Raw genomic sequence first — 16,728 nt, 5'->3', positions numbered from 1 at the left:
ACCTTTAAGACCACCCTGCCCAATCGTCAGTCCGGCACTGCCACTGTGACCCCCTAACCCAAATCACCCGGCGCAAGGGCCAGGCGTCTCTTAAACACCTCCAGGGAGGGCGACTCCACCACCTCCCTGGGCAACCTATTCCAACGCCTGAGCATCCTCACAGTGAAAAACTTGTTCTAGTATGTAATCGAAATTTCCCCTCTCCCAGAGCTGGCATGCTGGAAGAAGCTGGTCCCAGCTCACTACGCCCTCCAGTCAGGCAGTTGTAGAGAGCGATAAGGTCCCCCCGAGACCTCCCCTTCTCCAGGCTAAGCAGCCCCAGCCGCTCCTCACAGGACTCCGCGCGCCGCCGCGTTTTCCCGCTCCCTTTCCCCGCGGTCCCTCCCAGGACGTGACGCCGCCGTGGGGGTCCGTCACTTCCACAAACAGGGATGGCGGAGCGCTGAGCCGGGTGAGTGCCGGGCCGGGGCCGTGCAGGGCCGCCTTCCCTGCCCGCGGGCGGACCGGCGGCCCGGCCGAAGCTCTCGGCCTCGCCGGACAGCGGGGCCGGGCGGGCCGCAGAGAAGCCACGGGCGCCGCCGCCCGGTTAACGGGAGCGGAGGCCCTGAGGCCTCCCAGCCCCGTCATGGGGGAAGGGAAGGAGGGAAGGGAGAAAGGAGGGGGCGGGAGCGTCCCGAGGCCGGCGGGGCCATTCCCACATCACTGCAGGCGTTTTGAGCTCTCCGGCTGAAGGAGCTGCTGCTGCTTCCTCTGGTTGCTATCGCTAGCTGTGAAAGTAGGATCGTTTCACAATTAGGGCTTTCGAAACATCTTGGAATAGCCCGGTGAGAATAACGAGGGGTCTGCTGCTGCTTCGCAAACCAAGCGCTGTGGTGCTGTGCAGTAGTGGAAGAATTATTTTTGTAAGTCGTACTTTGAGGCCATTTGTTCCGAGGAAAGCTGCTCTGGTGCTTCTGTGTGGTGGTCCATTCAGTGGATGTGTTCCGGCCCTCATTAGGAAGTGAGCCTGGATACGGTGCGTTTAAATGTGATTTTTGGATTTTTTTTTTTTTGGTGCTTTAGGCCACTCTTTCAGAACAGGGGGTGCCAAATTGCCCTCTCCCATGCCTTGTTAAAAAGTAGGTGCTCTGCTTCCTAGTGCTAGTGTAAAGAAGGCTGGGATGTGCTGGAGACCAAGTGAGCTTTGTAAGAGTTGTTTGCAGTCCTGCAGCCCCTGTTGATATTTGTGAGGTGCAGATGTGGAAATACAGGTGCAACTGAATATTCCACATATTAGTTAAGCTCAGAGCATAGTGGATATTCCTGGCGAACTGGAAAATCCACAACTGGTAAGAAAATTTGCTCATAAAAACCCATCTTGATCTTCTATTTGAAGACATCAGTTTCAAAGCATATCAGTTTAAATAACAAATTTACTAATTTGAGAGAATCTCTCTGTGTTTCTAAACATAAACTGATTTGTAGGTTACCTTTTATGGGAAGGAAAAGAAAAAAACAAATAACATTTGGCAGTTGAGTCAATAAAGATTTGTAAGATGACTCTAAAATGAAAAGTAACAGTTTATCTTAATTTGGACTTATCTAATGAGTACTTTTAAGTTCCACATGTTTTATTGAGCTGCCTTTATTAAACAGCTGGTCAAATTTGAAGTCTAGATGTTGTCTAGGGTGAAATACCAATATTATGTTTGAAGGTCACGATTGTAACCACAAGTAAGTGAAATTTTCAGCACTGAAAATTCTTGGTGGTTTGTTTCTTTTCCCTCTAGATATCCATTCTGATCAGTGGACCAGTCAAAATGGCTGAAGTAACCAAGACAGAAGAACAGCAAGTAGAGAAGAATTTAAATGAAGAAGTGGAGAAAACCCCTCCTGCTTTAGAGTCAGCTTCAGGTGTTGGGTGTGAAGGCAATACTTCTGCTTCAGGTACAGAGCAGTCCACTGAAAATGACAAAGAAGTTGATGGTGGTGGTCAGGATGGCAGAGCAAAGAGGAAGAATTTAGATTCTGAAGATGAACCTGCTAAGAAAGCAGTGAGTATCATTTATTTTGAGCTGTTTTCAAATCCTTGTTTCAAAGCCTTAGCTCAAGAAAAAAATTGAAAATATTTATGGTAGATGCCTGTGAGCCAGCACAAAACAAGTATGGAAATGTTTCCTAGGGAAGTAACAGGTGCACAATGATGTTGGGCTTCACAGAGGAGCAAGAGGCCTTGCAGTTAGGATGATCATCTCAGCACATACTTAGTCTAATTCTAAGACTGTTCCATCCTCCTTGTGGTAGCAATCTGGTAGTGTAGTGTAGGGTTTACTGGCATTAGTCCAGGTTCCATATCTTGAACTCAGTTCTCATGTATGTTGTTTATCTGTGTGTTAGTCTAGTTACCTGTGCTTGGGAAGTTCTTCCATAAGGTAATTTTGTCCTTTTATTTCCTTGGTAAGGTACTGTGTAGTTTGCAAAACTCAACAGACTGCATCCTCTGTGATATAATTTCAGTATGATTTGTTGGCAAAGTGAAGCAGTGAAAGACTTACAGGTGCTTCTTTGTATTTTAAGACTTCAAAAGCAGCAGAAAATGTATGTCCTTTTATATGTCCACCTGGGAGGGTGAAAAGGGTAATGTTTTACATGATGCTGTCCTTTATTATGTATGAGCTTGTAGAAGCTGATGCTTTAATATCCACTCTAGGTCATCCTTTCAGGATATTTAAATATAATTTGAAAATGTCTGACCTAGAGTTTTGTTTATCTGCCCAGAATTTTCTCCGTGTGTTAATATATGCCTTCGCAGTCTGGCAAAATAAAGGGTGTCCTTTGTTGTGGTAGAAACATTATTAACCCTTTCATCCTTTTAATAAGGGAGAATAAGGCTTAGATGAGCAAGAACTACCTTGGGTTTGTGTAGCCTAAGGATGGAGAGAGGTGACTGAGCATAAGTGCCACCATCTAGATGTTGCTGATGGCAGTTTGCAGCTGAGATGTGCTAATGGTTTGTATGAGCATGTCCCCCACACTTGTCTGTGTCAGCTGTTCTAGCTTCTGTCGCCTTTGGTGGCTATTCAGGGAGCCATCTGTGCTTACCCTGGAAAAGAATAGAAGTCATCAAAATACTTGTTAGTATCGGTCAGCCCAGTGTGGTAATAAACAGGTGAGGAGGTTATGAAGATTTCACAGACAAGTAAGGCTGTGTTCATTCTGAATGTTTCCAGAAGTATATGAAACACTGAAGAATTCACCTCTATCAGCCAAACCTTCTTTTCCCTTGAGGAACTGCTATTTGATTAGCAAGATGCAGGAATATTGACTTCTGTAGTGAGCTGTTAGGAATGCTTTTAATGGCTTCATTCTGGTTTGTACTGTTATTTCAAATGCTTTTGTACCTCATAGAGTCGGTGCTGGTTGTGGTTGTGTCTGTTCTGTTACTTTGGGTTTTACTTATAATTTATTTTCACTTCATGTATATGGGAGCATATATATGAAGCATAATATCTGTATGGGAGCATAATATCTGTATGTAGATGGCTTCTCTGTGTAATAGGGGAGAGTACTGTCTTGTAGTACTTAAAGCTAAGGCTGGACAGAAATCTCTTGGAGTATTTTGAGTTAAAGCTAAATCAGAGACATTTCTACAACTACCTCTTAAGCATTATATGGAATATGTTGTCAAATGATTCCTCTCATTCCTTTATCATGGTCTGTTTAAATCTCTGGCAGTGGGGTCATCCACTTGGACCTTAATGTGACATCAGGCAGTTGGCCTTTTGGTTAAATTGGCAGTTTATACACTTCTGTCACATGAAAACACTGAAATTCTGAAACAGGGTCTTTGAAGAGGCTCAAAGTTCCTTGAGAAGGAACATCCTTTACTTCTGTCCCAGACTTAAGAAGAATGAAACGTGTTCTTTGAGCATGGTTGAGAGTGTTAGAGAACTGAAAGTATTTCTGTGAAGGAAAGATGCTGGGCAGTATCTATCATCCAGAAATTGCTTGAATAAACTGAAAAGGGGATTAAGTTTGTGAGTGTTGCTGTGATAATTGAAATACTGACATCAGTACCAGGACAGATATGGGAAATCTCTTTATAATGATGATGCTCTTCATAGTATTGCTTGTTTGCCTTCTTAAATCCTTGAAGTGAACATGTGTGTCTTTTGATTAAATGACTAAGTCATAAAAAGAATTGACTGCTTGAGACTGTATCTTCTGTGGTGTGATTTCCTTTCTGCAGCATGTGATTGGCCATGGGCAAGCTGTAGCTGCACATTATAATGAACTTCAAGAAGTTGGTTTGGAAAAACGTAGCCAGTCTCGCATATTCTACCTCCGAAACTTTAATAATTGGACAAAGAGTGTCCTCATTGGTAAGTTCCCTTAACTGATTGCTTAGACATGATTAAAATGTAAAGAACTTTTGTATCAAACTGTAATTTTTTCTGTTTTCTGATGTTGAGTATAACACTTCGTTTCATAATATATAGTAAGTTTTTCGGCTACAGTAAATTGTCTATATTTATATTTAATTTGAATCTCTGTGATAGTGTTTTGTATTGTTGGAGTTCATATCCTTAAGTGGCATATGCAACTTAAGCATATGCTTAAGTTTTAAAGATCAACTGACTTAAAAAGTTCATACTGGAAACTATTCTTCTCCATGGCATTTTTAAAGAGAAAAGTACAGTTTTAAATCATAAAGAACTTAAGTGTTCTTAGATTCAAACAAGAACAGCTCAATCTATCTCAAATAATTTCTTAGGCATTTTCCCGAAGCACTCTCTGTTCAGATCCTAGTTAAGCAGTTCTGCAGAAAGCTTGAACACATAAATATTTTCTGTATTACCCATATATTACCCATAGTCAGTGGTTGAAAAGATGGAAAGCTAAAGGATGTAGTTCTTTAAGAGTCAGTAGGTTTTTATTTAAAGGCAAAGTCTGCTGTTCCACAAATTAATTCCAAATTGAGGAAACAAAGCCATCAAATATCTGCCAACAAAGAAAAGAATCATCAGCACAGCACCACAGGTTCATGAAGAGGGATCTGTGCCAGAAGATGTTGGCACCATTTGTCTTAGCATGCTGCTTTTTGTTGTGTTGTATCAGAGCAGTTAGAAGCAATATTTAGATTTCTATAAAGCTGTTCCTCAAGCCTGTGTTGAAGCCTTTCTGTCACAAAGAATTTCAGCAGTGTGGCTTTATAGCAGTTGTATCAAAACATATTTCATATCTCCTACTGTGAAGAAAAGTTGCTAGCAGGCTGATATGTTTTACATCATACGCCAACATCAGTCAGAGCAGAGAGAATCTAGGCAGCCTCGAGGGGAAGAAAAAATGTGACTGGTGTATGTAGGGTAGAAAGACAGCAAAGGAGTAGCTACTGTTATTGCAAAGCCTGGGAGAGTGAGTGAAAAACATTATGCATTTCTGTAAGGTGACTGGGTGGAGATGTTGTGGTTGATGCATTTAATTGGCTTTTTCTTTCTGCAAAAGGCTTTCCCATACTTTCAAATAACATCTGCATTCATTATCATGCTAATGAAAGGGAACCCTGTTTGTCTCCCTGTGTCCAGGATGGTTGTTTAGCCATGTGCAGTTTTGCCTTAGCCAGGGAAACAGTTCAGAGCCTCAGTCAAGTTACATGCAGAGCACATTGAGCACAGAAAATATTAATCTTCTCCACAGTTTTAAAAGTTTGTGGTTCCTTTCATTCTTCTAGAAAAAAAAAAGAGATTTAAGTTTGTAATATTAAGAGATTTATAGGCAATGTGAGGTCTGAGTGTTTTAAAATTCTCAGTTCCTTTTGGTTCTTTAGGCTTTTAGGTGCAATACACGTGCAGAGATGTTTACATGCTCCTGGTTTTTATTTTTCTAGGTGAATTTATAGACCGGGTACGACAGAAGAAGAGTGATATAACTGTTTTGGATCTAGGATGTGGGAAAGGTGGAGACTTACTGAAATGGAAAAAAGGCAGAATTAAAAAACTCGTCTGTACTGGTAAGAAGTATGATAACTTTCTAGGGAAACTACATCAGGTTTTATGGGAAACCAAGTACACCTCCAGTATTTTATTATTTCTTTTTTTCCAGTCAATCGAAGAATGTAATGTACACCTTTTGTGCAAAAAGTTGTGTTTTGTCTTTTAATCTGAAGATATGACTTGATTGCTAGCAGAAATATAAGATTCATCAATATTTAGCTTTCAGTTCAACTGAAAACTGGTGTCACTATAATATAAAAAGTGGTATCACTAAAGAAAAATACCATTGCCACAGGTTGCCTTAAGTAAAATGTGGCCCTGGGGAAAAGACTGACTTTTTTTATTTTATCTCTTTTCTTCCACATCTAATCTCTTGTAGTATTTTTAATTGTTCTGAAACACATACAGGAGAGTTGCATTTAAAAAACCAAATAATCCCCCCAATGTTGTGAGAAAAAAATGGTCTTGGGTGTTACAATCAACTAAAGATTTTCAGACTCAGAAACGGGGTAGAGGCGAAAGCAGATTAAAAAAATTTCTGGTTTGAATAATTGGCTTAGATATTGGGAGAATGATACATCTTCCCTTTTCTCAGAAAGTATCCCAAGTATAATCAGAGAAAGAATTACTTAACTCCAAATCTAATTAGGGACTGAAATTCCCTAAAACTCTTTCAGTGGGAATTATTTTGTGTACTTCACATTTTAGAGTTCTTTCTTGCATTATTCAGTGGGCAGCATTCAAATACATTTAATCAATTTACTTACAAAGTTCTTAGGTGAATTCATTGCATATTGTCTTCAATGACTGAGAAAGAAGCAGTCTTAGAATATGTGACATACCAGAGATGTATTTCAACATCTTTAATATTTTTAAGAGTATTATTAAGAATCCCAGGGAGCTGAGCTGTTTTAATGGAACTGAAGTTCATTTTTTTTATCCTACCTTTTTGTACCTTCTGTGTTCCAGTAATCACTCCAGCTTTCTTGTCTGGAGCTGTGTACACATTTTTAAAACTTCCATTCATTATATTTATTATGTTTATTTTGTTTCCATATATAGACATTGCTGACATTTCTGTGCAGCAGTGCAAGCACCGCTATGAAGAAATGAAATCCCGGTGTCGCTATAATGAACATATTTTTGATGCAGAATTCATACAAGCAGATAGTACCAAGGTACAGTTCCTGTGCTTTGTAATATTTTGGAGATTTATTGTTCTCTATGGTAGTGTTGCAACAATTTGGGTATATACATTTTTAAGGTTGGATTATTGTACTGACAGGAGAATCAGACATAGGGGTTACTGGAAGGTTGCTTAAGATGTACTTTGGTGCATTTTGCTGCTGTTTTCTTTTCCAGATAGTAAATCTGGGGCTTTCACTATTCTTTACTTGACAAGGGGAACAGAATTTAGCTTTGGAGTTATGTGAGACACCATGGGATGTTGGAAACTATTTTGGTGAATGCTGGAATATATAAAGGACCTCTTCTGATTTAGCTGATTTAACACTTTGCCACTAGAAAGGAAAAATTCTTTTTGGTTACTATAATAGGTACCTTTAAAACTACCTCTACTTGTGTGGTAGAGCAGGTTTCTTAGACTGTCTGGAGGCAGTGGTGAATGCATGGCTGAGCCTTAGGGGAGACAGTCTTGTAAACAGAACTGCTTTTGCTTCCTAGAAGTGTAGGCTGAGAGTGCCCTGCTGATAGAGGCTGATACAGAACCTACCTGGTTCCAGCATATCTGTGGAAAAGCTGAACCTGTTCTCAGCCTTGCATGAAGGGTCTGCTTGAATTCTTGGTTGGCTTTCCTTCTTCTGAGAAATAGTCTCTTGCAGGTTTATGTCATCTCTCAACTTGGGGGAGAGGAAAGAGAGACTTGGCTAGGGAAGAAAGGGATAATTTCATGTTGCTATTACAGCTTAGTTTTAGATGCATATGTATTTTCTGTTGCATGCTTTGTTCTGTCTGTCCTTGTACATAAAAGTTAATTTTCCTGACTTTTGGTCTCTATCATGAATGTAGTGTATTTGTTAGATTTAAGTGCATCATGTTTCTGTAGTTTTTTTTTTCTATTTTATCTGCTGCAGGATCTCTTGTCATCCAAGTACAATGATCCAGATATGCGCTTTGACATTTGCAGTTGTCAATTTGTGTACCACTATTCATTTGAGACGTATGAGCAGGCTGACATGATGCTTAAAAATGCTTGTGGGAACCTCTCTCCTGGAGGTTATTTCATTGGCACAACTCCAAACAGCTTTGAACTTGTGTAAGTACTCTTATATCCTGTTAGTCTTCCAAAACTCTGGGAAGCATTGTTAAGTGATAGATGTTCTTACAGTGCTCCAATATGTTTGTGCAAGCAAAAATAATTTTTTGCAACAATTTTGGAATCGAATAAAAAAGAATCTCACTCATTAACTTGACTCAAACAGGTAATACTTACCCTTGTCTTATGTCCTCATGGCTCTTCTGTTAGGGAATACAGGTCTTCATACACTTCATCCCTCTGTCATGACTTTATTAGTGTCAAAATTTCCACAGCCTGGGGAAAAACTGTCAAGGTTTTATGGTTGTTTCTAGAAGCCTGTCTTGTCCATGTAGATTGTCTGTGTGTCTGGGCTAAAGGTTCATCTTCTAGGTCCATTTTGTCCTTGGTGTGTTGTGTGGGAATAATAACCTGTTAAAACCCAGTATGCTGCTTCATTTCATTGTTTCAGTGCCTTATGAGATAAGGGAAGTGGGAAATTAGAGAGATCACTGAGTATTACTGGGACAAATACTTTCAGGCTTCTTATGTGTAGTTTTCTCTGCCTGTTCAATACCGGTCAATAAATGTTTGTGTATATCTCATTCTATAGAAAGAGACTCGAAGCTTCAGAAACAAATTCATTTGGGAATGATGTGTACAATGTAAAATTTGAAAAGAAGGGAGACTATCCCTTATTTGGCTGCAAGTATGATTTTCATTTGGAAGAAGTGGTTGATGTCCCTGAGTTTTTGGTTTACTTTCCCTTACTGGAAGAGTAAGTTACGTTTTAAATTTATTATACAATAAAAACTGTGGAACACAATAAACATTTGTTTAGTTTATGTGTCATTGCATAATGCTTGCAGAAAATTATGTTTTGGCTTTCTTATTATATTTTTCAGCTATTAATTTTTTTTGTTGTTACTTCACATACAGAGGTTTCTTGCATTTCTATCCATATCTGTAATCTGTCCATTGAACTCTGTTGAAGATGCTCTGGTCAGAAGCTGTAAGGATTTAAACTATGTCTCATGAGGGACCATCTGATCTGATATATTGGATCTGTCAGCAAACCTTTAAAACTTTCTCTTCTTGATTTGTAACTTTTTGAGGTGTTTCTTTCTACCCCTTTTTTAGTCTGTCAGTAAGCTTTCTTGTGCATCTCCTTCATCATGGTGCCTCTTTCTTGTCTTCTCCACCTTTCCTTAGATGTTAATAGGATTTTTGCTATGATGATTTTTTTCTTCCTCTAAATGATCTTCATCTGTAAGCATATATTTTGCTGTTACTTCTCTGTGACCTTGGATTTGGTTTTCCCAGCTGTATCCTGAGGTACAGACAAATTTTTCCATACTGTTTTTTTTTCCTGCTATTCAAGCTCAGTATGGTTAAACAGTATTAAGCTTTCCCTTCAAGCCTGTTCAAGAGCTTCATTTGTAATTCTCTGTGAAAAATAACAGCATCTGTCACTTACAGCTGTAACTTCAGTGTTGCATGTCCATGGTGTCAACATAAAATTGAGATATAAGCTACTGAATACAGTAAAAAGAAGTTCTCTAAATATATTCATAATATCTGACATGATAGATACTGCAGGGAAAAGTGTAGTCTTTCTGGAAGTCCACATAGAACTTATATGTTTCAGGAGAAGAGATCTTTTCTATTAAAACGTTTGTAAATTACTTCTGTGTAGATTTTTGATGTCCTAATTAAAAAAACAAAACTGTGCAATTTGTGGTGGAACTGCAGCTTTTTTAATCTAAATGTCTTTACTAAGGAAACAAGTTGTAAAGAAGTGTTATTTTAGTGAATACCATAAGATGTCACTGTGGCTTAAAATTGTTCCTTTGGAAATAAAGCTACAATAATTTTGTGGCTTCCCTAATTAGGTTTGTTATTTTGACAGAATGGCAAAGAAGCATGGTATGAAATTAGTCTACAAAATGACGTTTCGGGAATTCTATGAAGAAAAAATCAAGAACGAGGAGCATAAAATGCTGTTAAGGAGAATGCAGGCCTTGGAGGTAAATTTGGAGTTGACCTGTTTGATTTTAATAGAGTTTTACATCTTGTTAATTTTTGCACAATAATTGAAGTTCCCTTTGTGAACATTTTACAATTAAGTAAGGACCACAAATAGAAAGTATTTAGTTCCTGGGGCTGGTTGTTGATCTTGACTGGCTGCCAGACACCCATTGACCTGCACTCTTGTTCCCTCTTCCCAACAGGAAAGGGGGAGAAAACAGAAAAAAAAAACTTGTGGGTCAAGATAAATTCAAGGAGATTGCTTAGCAATTACTGTCACAGACAAAACAGACTGAACTTGGAGAAGGTTAATTTAATTAATTAAAAAAAAAAGAGTAGAAAGGTGAGAAACATGAAAGCCTAAAAATACCTTTGTCCCACCCACTGCTTGATCCCAGGCTCAGCTTCATTTGTTCACTCATGACCTTTCTACCTCCTCTCCCTTCCTCTGCATGGGAAGGGGGATTGTGGTCTGTTCATAACACTTTGTTTCTGCCTCTCCTTCTTCCTCACACTCTTCTCTTAGTTCAGCACAGGTCCCACCCAATAGATGATTCAAGTTTTGAAGATAATATTTCAATACTGAGGCAAGTTTCTGTTCTTGTGAAGCAGGAAACAGAAGCCCAAGAGTCAGGCCAAGTGTCAGATAGTGGTGACTGTAATCCATTTCTTCCTCAGCAGAGAGACTGAAAACTGGACCTTTGTGCAAGGAATATTGACTGAAAAGACAGAAAGGAATCTTTGTAGGAATAAAAGCACAGTCTGTGTTCATAGAAGAAAATGGTACTTAACTGTAACCGAGCATATATTTTTGCCCAATGTTCTTGCATTTTCTGTTTATCCTCCAACTCTCACCCTGGATAACTTTAACAGCTTCAGAGAAGCTTTTCCAGGCCACCTCTGAGGCTTTGGTTTTACTTGCAGTTATCTGTGCTTCCCTCCTCCCTCAAACAGTAGAATTCTTCTACAGAAAACTCTCGGATCAACTAATTGGTGACTTACTCATCTGAGTCAGACTGCAAGTTGATTGCACTTGTTGACTCTAAAAGTGATGGTGCTCTGTAAGGGCTCTCACTGGCAGTAGCACAGACACAGCCTTTGCCTTACCATCTTCCCTCTTGGGGAAGAGAGAGTTCTCTTAAGGTAGTGGCCACTTACATCTGAGAACTGCATTTTTATGATTATTTACACAGATCAGTAGTAATTGGGATCCTTAATAAGTACATCTTAGTTTTGAAGAACCTGTTGTATACTTCTGTTACAGCTTGAGTGTTATTGAAGCATTTTAATTGTTCTGCTTGAAATTGTAGTTGCTCATTTCTTAGAACTTCTGCTGAAGAGTTGGTGGTATAGTTGCTCTTCTATAAGAAGGTATATCTGGGCAATGCTCATAATGAGCTGTACATGAAGGAGAGTTTTTATAGTTATTCTGTTTCCCCTGCTTTAGAGATATATGGATAAAACTTAATTTATAATTCTTGGGTGTCAGATTTTCTGGTAAGTAGGGAACATCAGACCTGTTCCTGAGGGTGCTATAAAGGAAAGATGTAAATTTAAAATATTTTTAAGACTTACTGACTTCTGTCGTGGACTGCGTTGTGACAAACCCTTTACTTGATGTGATTAATGTATCTCACTACTCAATGTTTAATTCTATGTTCTCCAGCCATATTCTACACATGGTGATTCCAGGCTTGTTTCTGATAAACCTGATGATTATGAGCATGCAAAAGAGTTTATCAAAGATGGCAAGGCAAAGTTACCATTGGTAAGTTCCTTCATTCTTCACTAGAGATAATGGTGTCTTAAAACTGAGGTCCTGATCTTTCAAACTGTGCTGCCTTCTTCATTTCAACTGCAGTGAAGTTGGTATGGCTGTCTCCTTGCATGTGAAAAATTGTAGAGCTGCAGGGCTGAGGGGTTCATCTCACCTATATCCCATACTCAAAGAATCAAGTTTACCTTATTTGGTAGCTGTTAAGAAATTTGTAATCATGCAGAAGGAAAAGGATATTTTTTCCATCTTACTTGACAGCTGTTCTTTTTAACTATTCTTAATTTGATGAATCTTCTTATATGTCTGGATCTTCTCAATACTGATTTAAAGCATTAATTCCAATCCTCTGATGGGAGACTTCAAAGCTTTCTTCATAACACTGTATATATTTGAAATCATTCTTTCCATTTTCATCAATACAGCATGAGGGTGTTCAGCTTAAAGTTTTTCCACTTGGCTTTGTTGTTTGGTTTTTTTAAAATCATTGATTCATTTACTGTTCACATTCTGAATTCTTGAAGATGTAGTCCTTTTACTGCACATATAAAAATCCTGTATCAAGGAAGAAACCTGCTCTTCACATTAGAAATTCAAAAATTTTTAAAAAGAAAAATGCTTATTTTAAGGAATAGGCTTAAGAACATGAGAACAGCCAAGTCAGACCAAAAACATCTGTTGCCAAGTGCTATTTTAAAAGGTGAAGGTTTGGTCAGTGGGTAGCATATGGACTATATTATGGCCCCAGTGATAACTCCTTGGATGGGCATGGAGTGGGCAGAACAGAAAATCAGCTTTTTGTTGCATTATGTTTCTTAAGTGGTGGGGTAAATGGCACCAGCTTTTTACTTGTGAACTTGCCCTGCTTTCATCTGATCAGCTGAGCCAGGAATTTCCAAGGCTGGAAGGCAGGCTGTTTTTCCAGAATGTGTGAGTGAGGGTGAGCATCTCTTGCAAACAGAGTTTCTGTGGGCTGTGGAGTGTTGTTGGGCTGAGGCAGGCAGTGTTCCTGAGGAAGGTGGCAGCACCATGGTGTAAGGCCTTTTCCTGGCTTCTGCACACACACTGGGCATCTCGGTCTGAACAGCACCTGGAGCCAGGTCAGGTCACACTGCTGGGTGGTGATGGACACAGGCATGCTCTGCATTGCAGGGGCATCCAGACCAGCAGACTGTTGGCCCATTCTCCTGTACCTGTTTAATTTAAGCGTGTTCCATTATTTGGATCTTCCAGTTCCCGACCATCGTAGTTGTAGTGGAGCTGTAAATATCTGTGGTCTACAGTAATGCTTTCCTTGCCCCTAAATAGCCAGTCAGTGTGGGTTGTTAGGCATTGGTCAGTGAAAAGTGGAGCTAAATCAGTGTTTTTTTGTTTCCTTGTTTTTTGTTGAAACTGGTTTTTTTTGTCCCCTTCTAGGGAACCTTGAGTAAATCTGAATGGGAAGCAACAAGTAAGTAATGGTTTTGAAAATACTATTGACTGAATGACTGCTTTGAAAAGTGTGTAAAATAGCCTGTTAGTCATGGAAGAAAATCCAGATTTTAAATATAATAAGATGTTGTTATTTGTGTAATTCAAAATGTCTGTGTATAGATTATGTAGTGTGCACATCTCAAGAAATTGTGAGGGAAATGTGTAAGTGCAGCCAACCAGGACTGGTGTTTTTGCAGGCCATTATACTGGTTGTGATAGTAGTTTAAAAGCAAAAAATGCTGTTTACTTTATCTAATTTTTGAATTTGTGAATTATAAGGTAGACATAAATTTCCTGCAATCTAGAAGTATTATCTCAATTAGATATTTGAGAGGGGCTTTTTATATAATTTTATACCTCTTCATACCTAAAAAAATATTTATACCTTTAAAAGTTCACTGATTACTGTGTTTCCTAAGAGTCTATTTTTCAAGAAACATATGGAGTATTGAGCTTCTGATAATAGTATTAGCACAGCTTGTTCCTTACATGGAACTTTGCATTGTTGCTGAGGAATGTCTGATAATCTTGTCTTGAAAGATTTGGAAGTAGCTATGGCACCTCACTCTTTAAAATAAAAGTTGAAGTCAAGTGGAAATCCATAAATGTGGTCTCAAGTAACTGGTTTAACATGTCTGTCTGGTGTGGAGCACAGAAACATCTGGCTTAGCTGGCACTGAATATATGCCAACTAAGTTGTTGTAATATATGCCAACTAAGGGTGCTGGTGTGGATTGTACAAGTATCCATTAATAGAATCATACTGTTCTGGACTTGAAAAAATGCTATCATTTCATCTTTGTCCATCAAAATTGGTAATATGTATCATGAGTTCATTCACTTTTCAATTAAAATTAATTTAATAATTTCAACCCTGATTGTCCATTACTGCAGGTATGAAGGAGTCTTTAAACTTAACTTGCATGACTTTTTAGGTGCTAGTGAATGTTCTTTTTATGTAGAATGGCACAGTAGTTTATGAATTTGATTCACATTTCTGAAAGCATGTAAAACTCGCTGGAAAATCATAAGATCTTTTGTCATTTCAATAATCTGCTAACAGGTTGTTTGGGCATAATATCAACCTGGTTACATTTTGAAAACTTAATTGAGTCACCAAGGAAGCTGAAACTTTAAATACTCTCATTTTCTTTTTTAGGTATTTACTTAGTATTTGCATTTGAGAAGCAACCATGAAACTTCACATACTGGATGCAGCAAGAAGGGATCATATCCACGTGCAAGTTGGAATGATCAGAAATCCATTGTGGCAACTATTTTTTTATTTTTTATTTTTTAATTATCAGACGTGTGCAGGACACTACCAAAACCTAGAGCAAGCTCGTGATTCAGAGTTACATTGCCTGTCTGTGACAGATGGACTTGTGTGTGTATATATAAGAAAGATTCTGAACCAGTCTTTTTAAGCATTTGTAAGCAATCTGCATGCTCTCAAAACCTGTGTTTGAACTCACATAACTTTGTTAGAAACAAATGTTTTGTTTGTAGAAGTATGTTTGTGATTACGAGCCTGACCCTGCACCTTCTGAAGTTGATGGAAGAACATTGACTTTGATAATGCAGAATGAGGGCCTAAACACTGTTCAGCAGAGCTCAGTTAATTCATAATGAGATCTGTTCAGCATAGAGGGTATGTCTACATTGCATGCAGAGCAAAAAATAACCAAGTCAGTTTGAGAACCTCTGTGCTGTGCTCAAGCCTGCATTGTAAATCTACCTTAGTGGTATTCATGGTGTATTTTACATGGTAAAATCCCATGATGTTCTTGTTTTTCCTGCTTGCTGATATGTAGTGTCACTTCATGGTGCTTTTAAGATTAAATGATTTTGTTCTGTACAAAACTGCTCTGAAAGTACTCAATTTCTAATGTTTTAAATCTCGACTTCGTTTTCCAAATATGGCTATGCGGTAATCAGTAACAGCTGCTTACGTCAGATTACTGAACATTTTTTATTGTATTAAAGATTCTCCTGACTTTTCAATAGTTTTAGTGTTTCTTGAAACTTACTAGACAGATCTTAGGATGCCTTTCTTTCTTGTTTCATAAAATTCCAAATGGGCTTGGCAGTAGAATGAGCTGTTGGTGGTGATGGGGACCTCATTGCAGTCTTAAGGCATAAAAAACATGGTCATGTCATGGATCATGAACCAAAAGGGGAGCCTGTGTATTATTTGAGGATACCAGCAGTTGTCTCTGGAAGGGAGGGTTGTGTATGTGCACACACACTCTGGTGCCTGTGGGTAACAATCCCCAAATTGGAGACACATACTTACTTTGGGCATGTAATCAAATGATACCAGTAGGCAGAACTGTGCCTAACTACTGTCATAACTGCTTGTTAGTCTCTTAGAGCTGGCTTAGGGGTTTCTCTACAGTGTTAGCTCGGTTTTCCTGGTGCTTGTAGCCAGCCATTACTTAAAAGGCCTGAATACTTCATGTTTCCTCTCTCCAGTTTTGGGCTAACAGTAGCAGATGGCTGCTGTTGGGCAATAGATTTAACTTAGAGATGAAATGATGATGGTACATGAGTATTTTGAAAAGTTATAGCAAACCTAGAAGAGAACATTTCTGTTAAGACTTAAATGTTCAAATTATAAGAGTTTTTACCTGTATTGCTTTCCCCCTGTAATTAGGTTGTACTCTCTTCCATGACTCCTATTTTTTGTTGTCTAGAAGAACACTTGTAACCTTCACTGAAGCAGTAGAATCTGTCAGTTCTGCTGCTGAAATTAAGACAATAAGATGTTCTTGTTTTCTAGAATTAGTACTTATGAAACTGCTAAAAATGGTGACACTTTAGAAGTACTGAAATGTTTCTTTGAAATTTGTGTGCGTCAAAGCTAGTTTTGTTGGATTTCTTGTATCAAATTTCATTTGAAAATATGTTGTTATGCTATTTTTGGAAGAAATAAGAATAATAAAAACAGAGAGAGTACAGTGAAGTGTCTTTCCTCTTTTAAGTGAATCTTAACATATCAATCACATAATCACATAATGGTTGAGTTCAGAAGGGACCTCTGGAGGTCATTTGGTCCAACCCCCACCCCTGCCCAAGCATGTTCACCCAGAGCTGGTTGCCAGGACCTTGTCCAGACAGCTTTTGAACAGCTCCACTAGTGGGGAGTCCACAACCTCATTGGACAACCTGTGCCAGTGCTTGGTCACTCTCACAGTAAAAATCTCCTGGTGTTCAGAGGGAATTTC

General features: G+C 38.7%; 1 protein-coding gene across 2 annotated transcripts; it reads left to right on the top strand.

The window, feature by feature from the left end:
* The first annotated feature begins 311 nt into the window (after positions 1-311).
* Positions 312-16,461, top strand: RNMT (RNA guanine-7 methyltransferase). 2 transcript variants are annotated; one of them, XM_054636659.2, is made up of 11 exons: positions 312-451; positions 1,770-2,033; positions 4,229-4,361; positions 5,867-5,989; positions 7,035-7,150; positions 8,066-8,247; positions 8,840-9,004; positions 10,136-10,253; positions 11,921-12,022; positions 13,445-13,478; positions 14,661-16,461. In XM_054636659.2, the coding sequence occupies exons 2-11, from the start codon at positions 1,800-1,802 to the stop codon at positions 14,696-14,698; spliced, it is 1,245 nt and encodes a 414-aa protein (XP_054492634.1). In that variant the 5' UTR covers positions 312-451; positions 1,770-1,799; the 3' UTR covers positions 14,699-16,461. The 2 variants fall into 2 exon arrangements, with proteins under 2 accessions (XP_054492634.1, XP_054492642.1); XM_054636667.2 differs by lacking the exon at positions 312-451 and adding an exon at positions 680-1,000.
* Positions 16,462-16,728: the final 267 nt, after the last annotated feature.

The sequence above is a fragment of the Agelaius phoeniceus genome, chromosome 1, assembly GCF_051311805.1.
Source record: "Agelaius phoeniceus isolate bAgePho1 chromosome 1, bAgePho1.hap1, whole genome shotgun sequence".
In the NCBI taxonomy this organism is placed as follows: Eukaryota; Metazoa; Chordata; class Aves; order Passeriformes; family Icteridae; genus Agelaius; species Agelaius phoeniceus.
The sequence above is the reverse complement of the archived record's forward strand: the minus strand, read 5'-3'. Positions and strand labels throughout refer to the sequence as shown.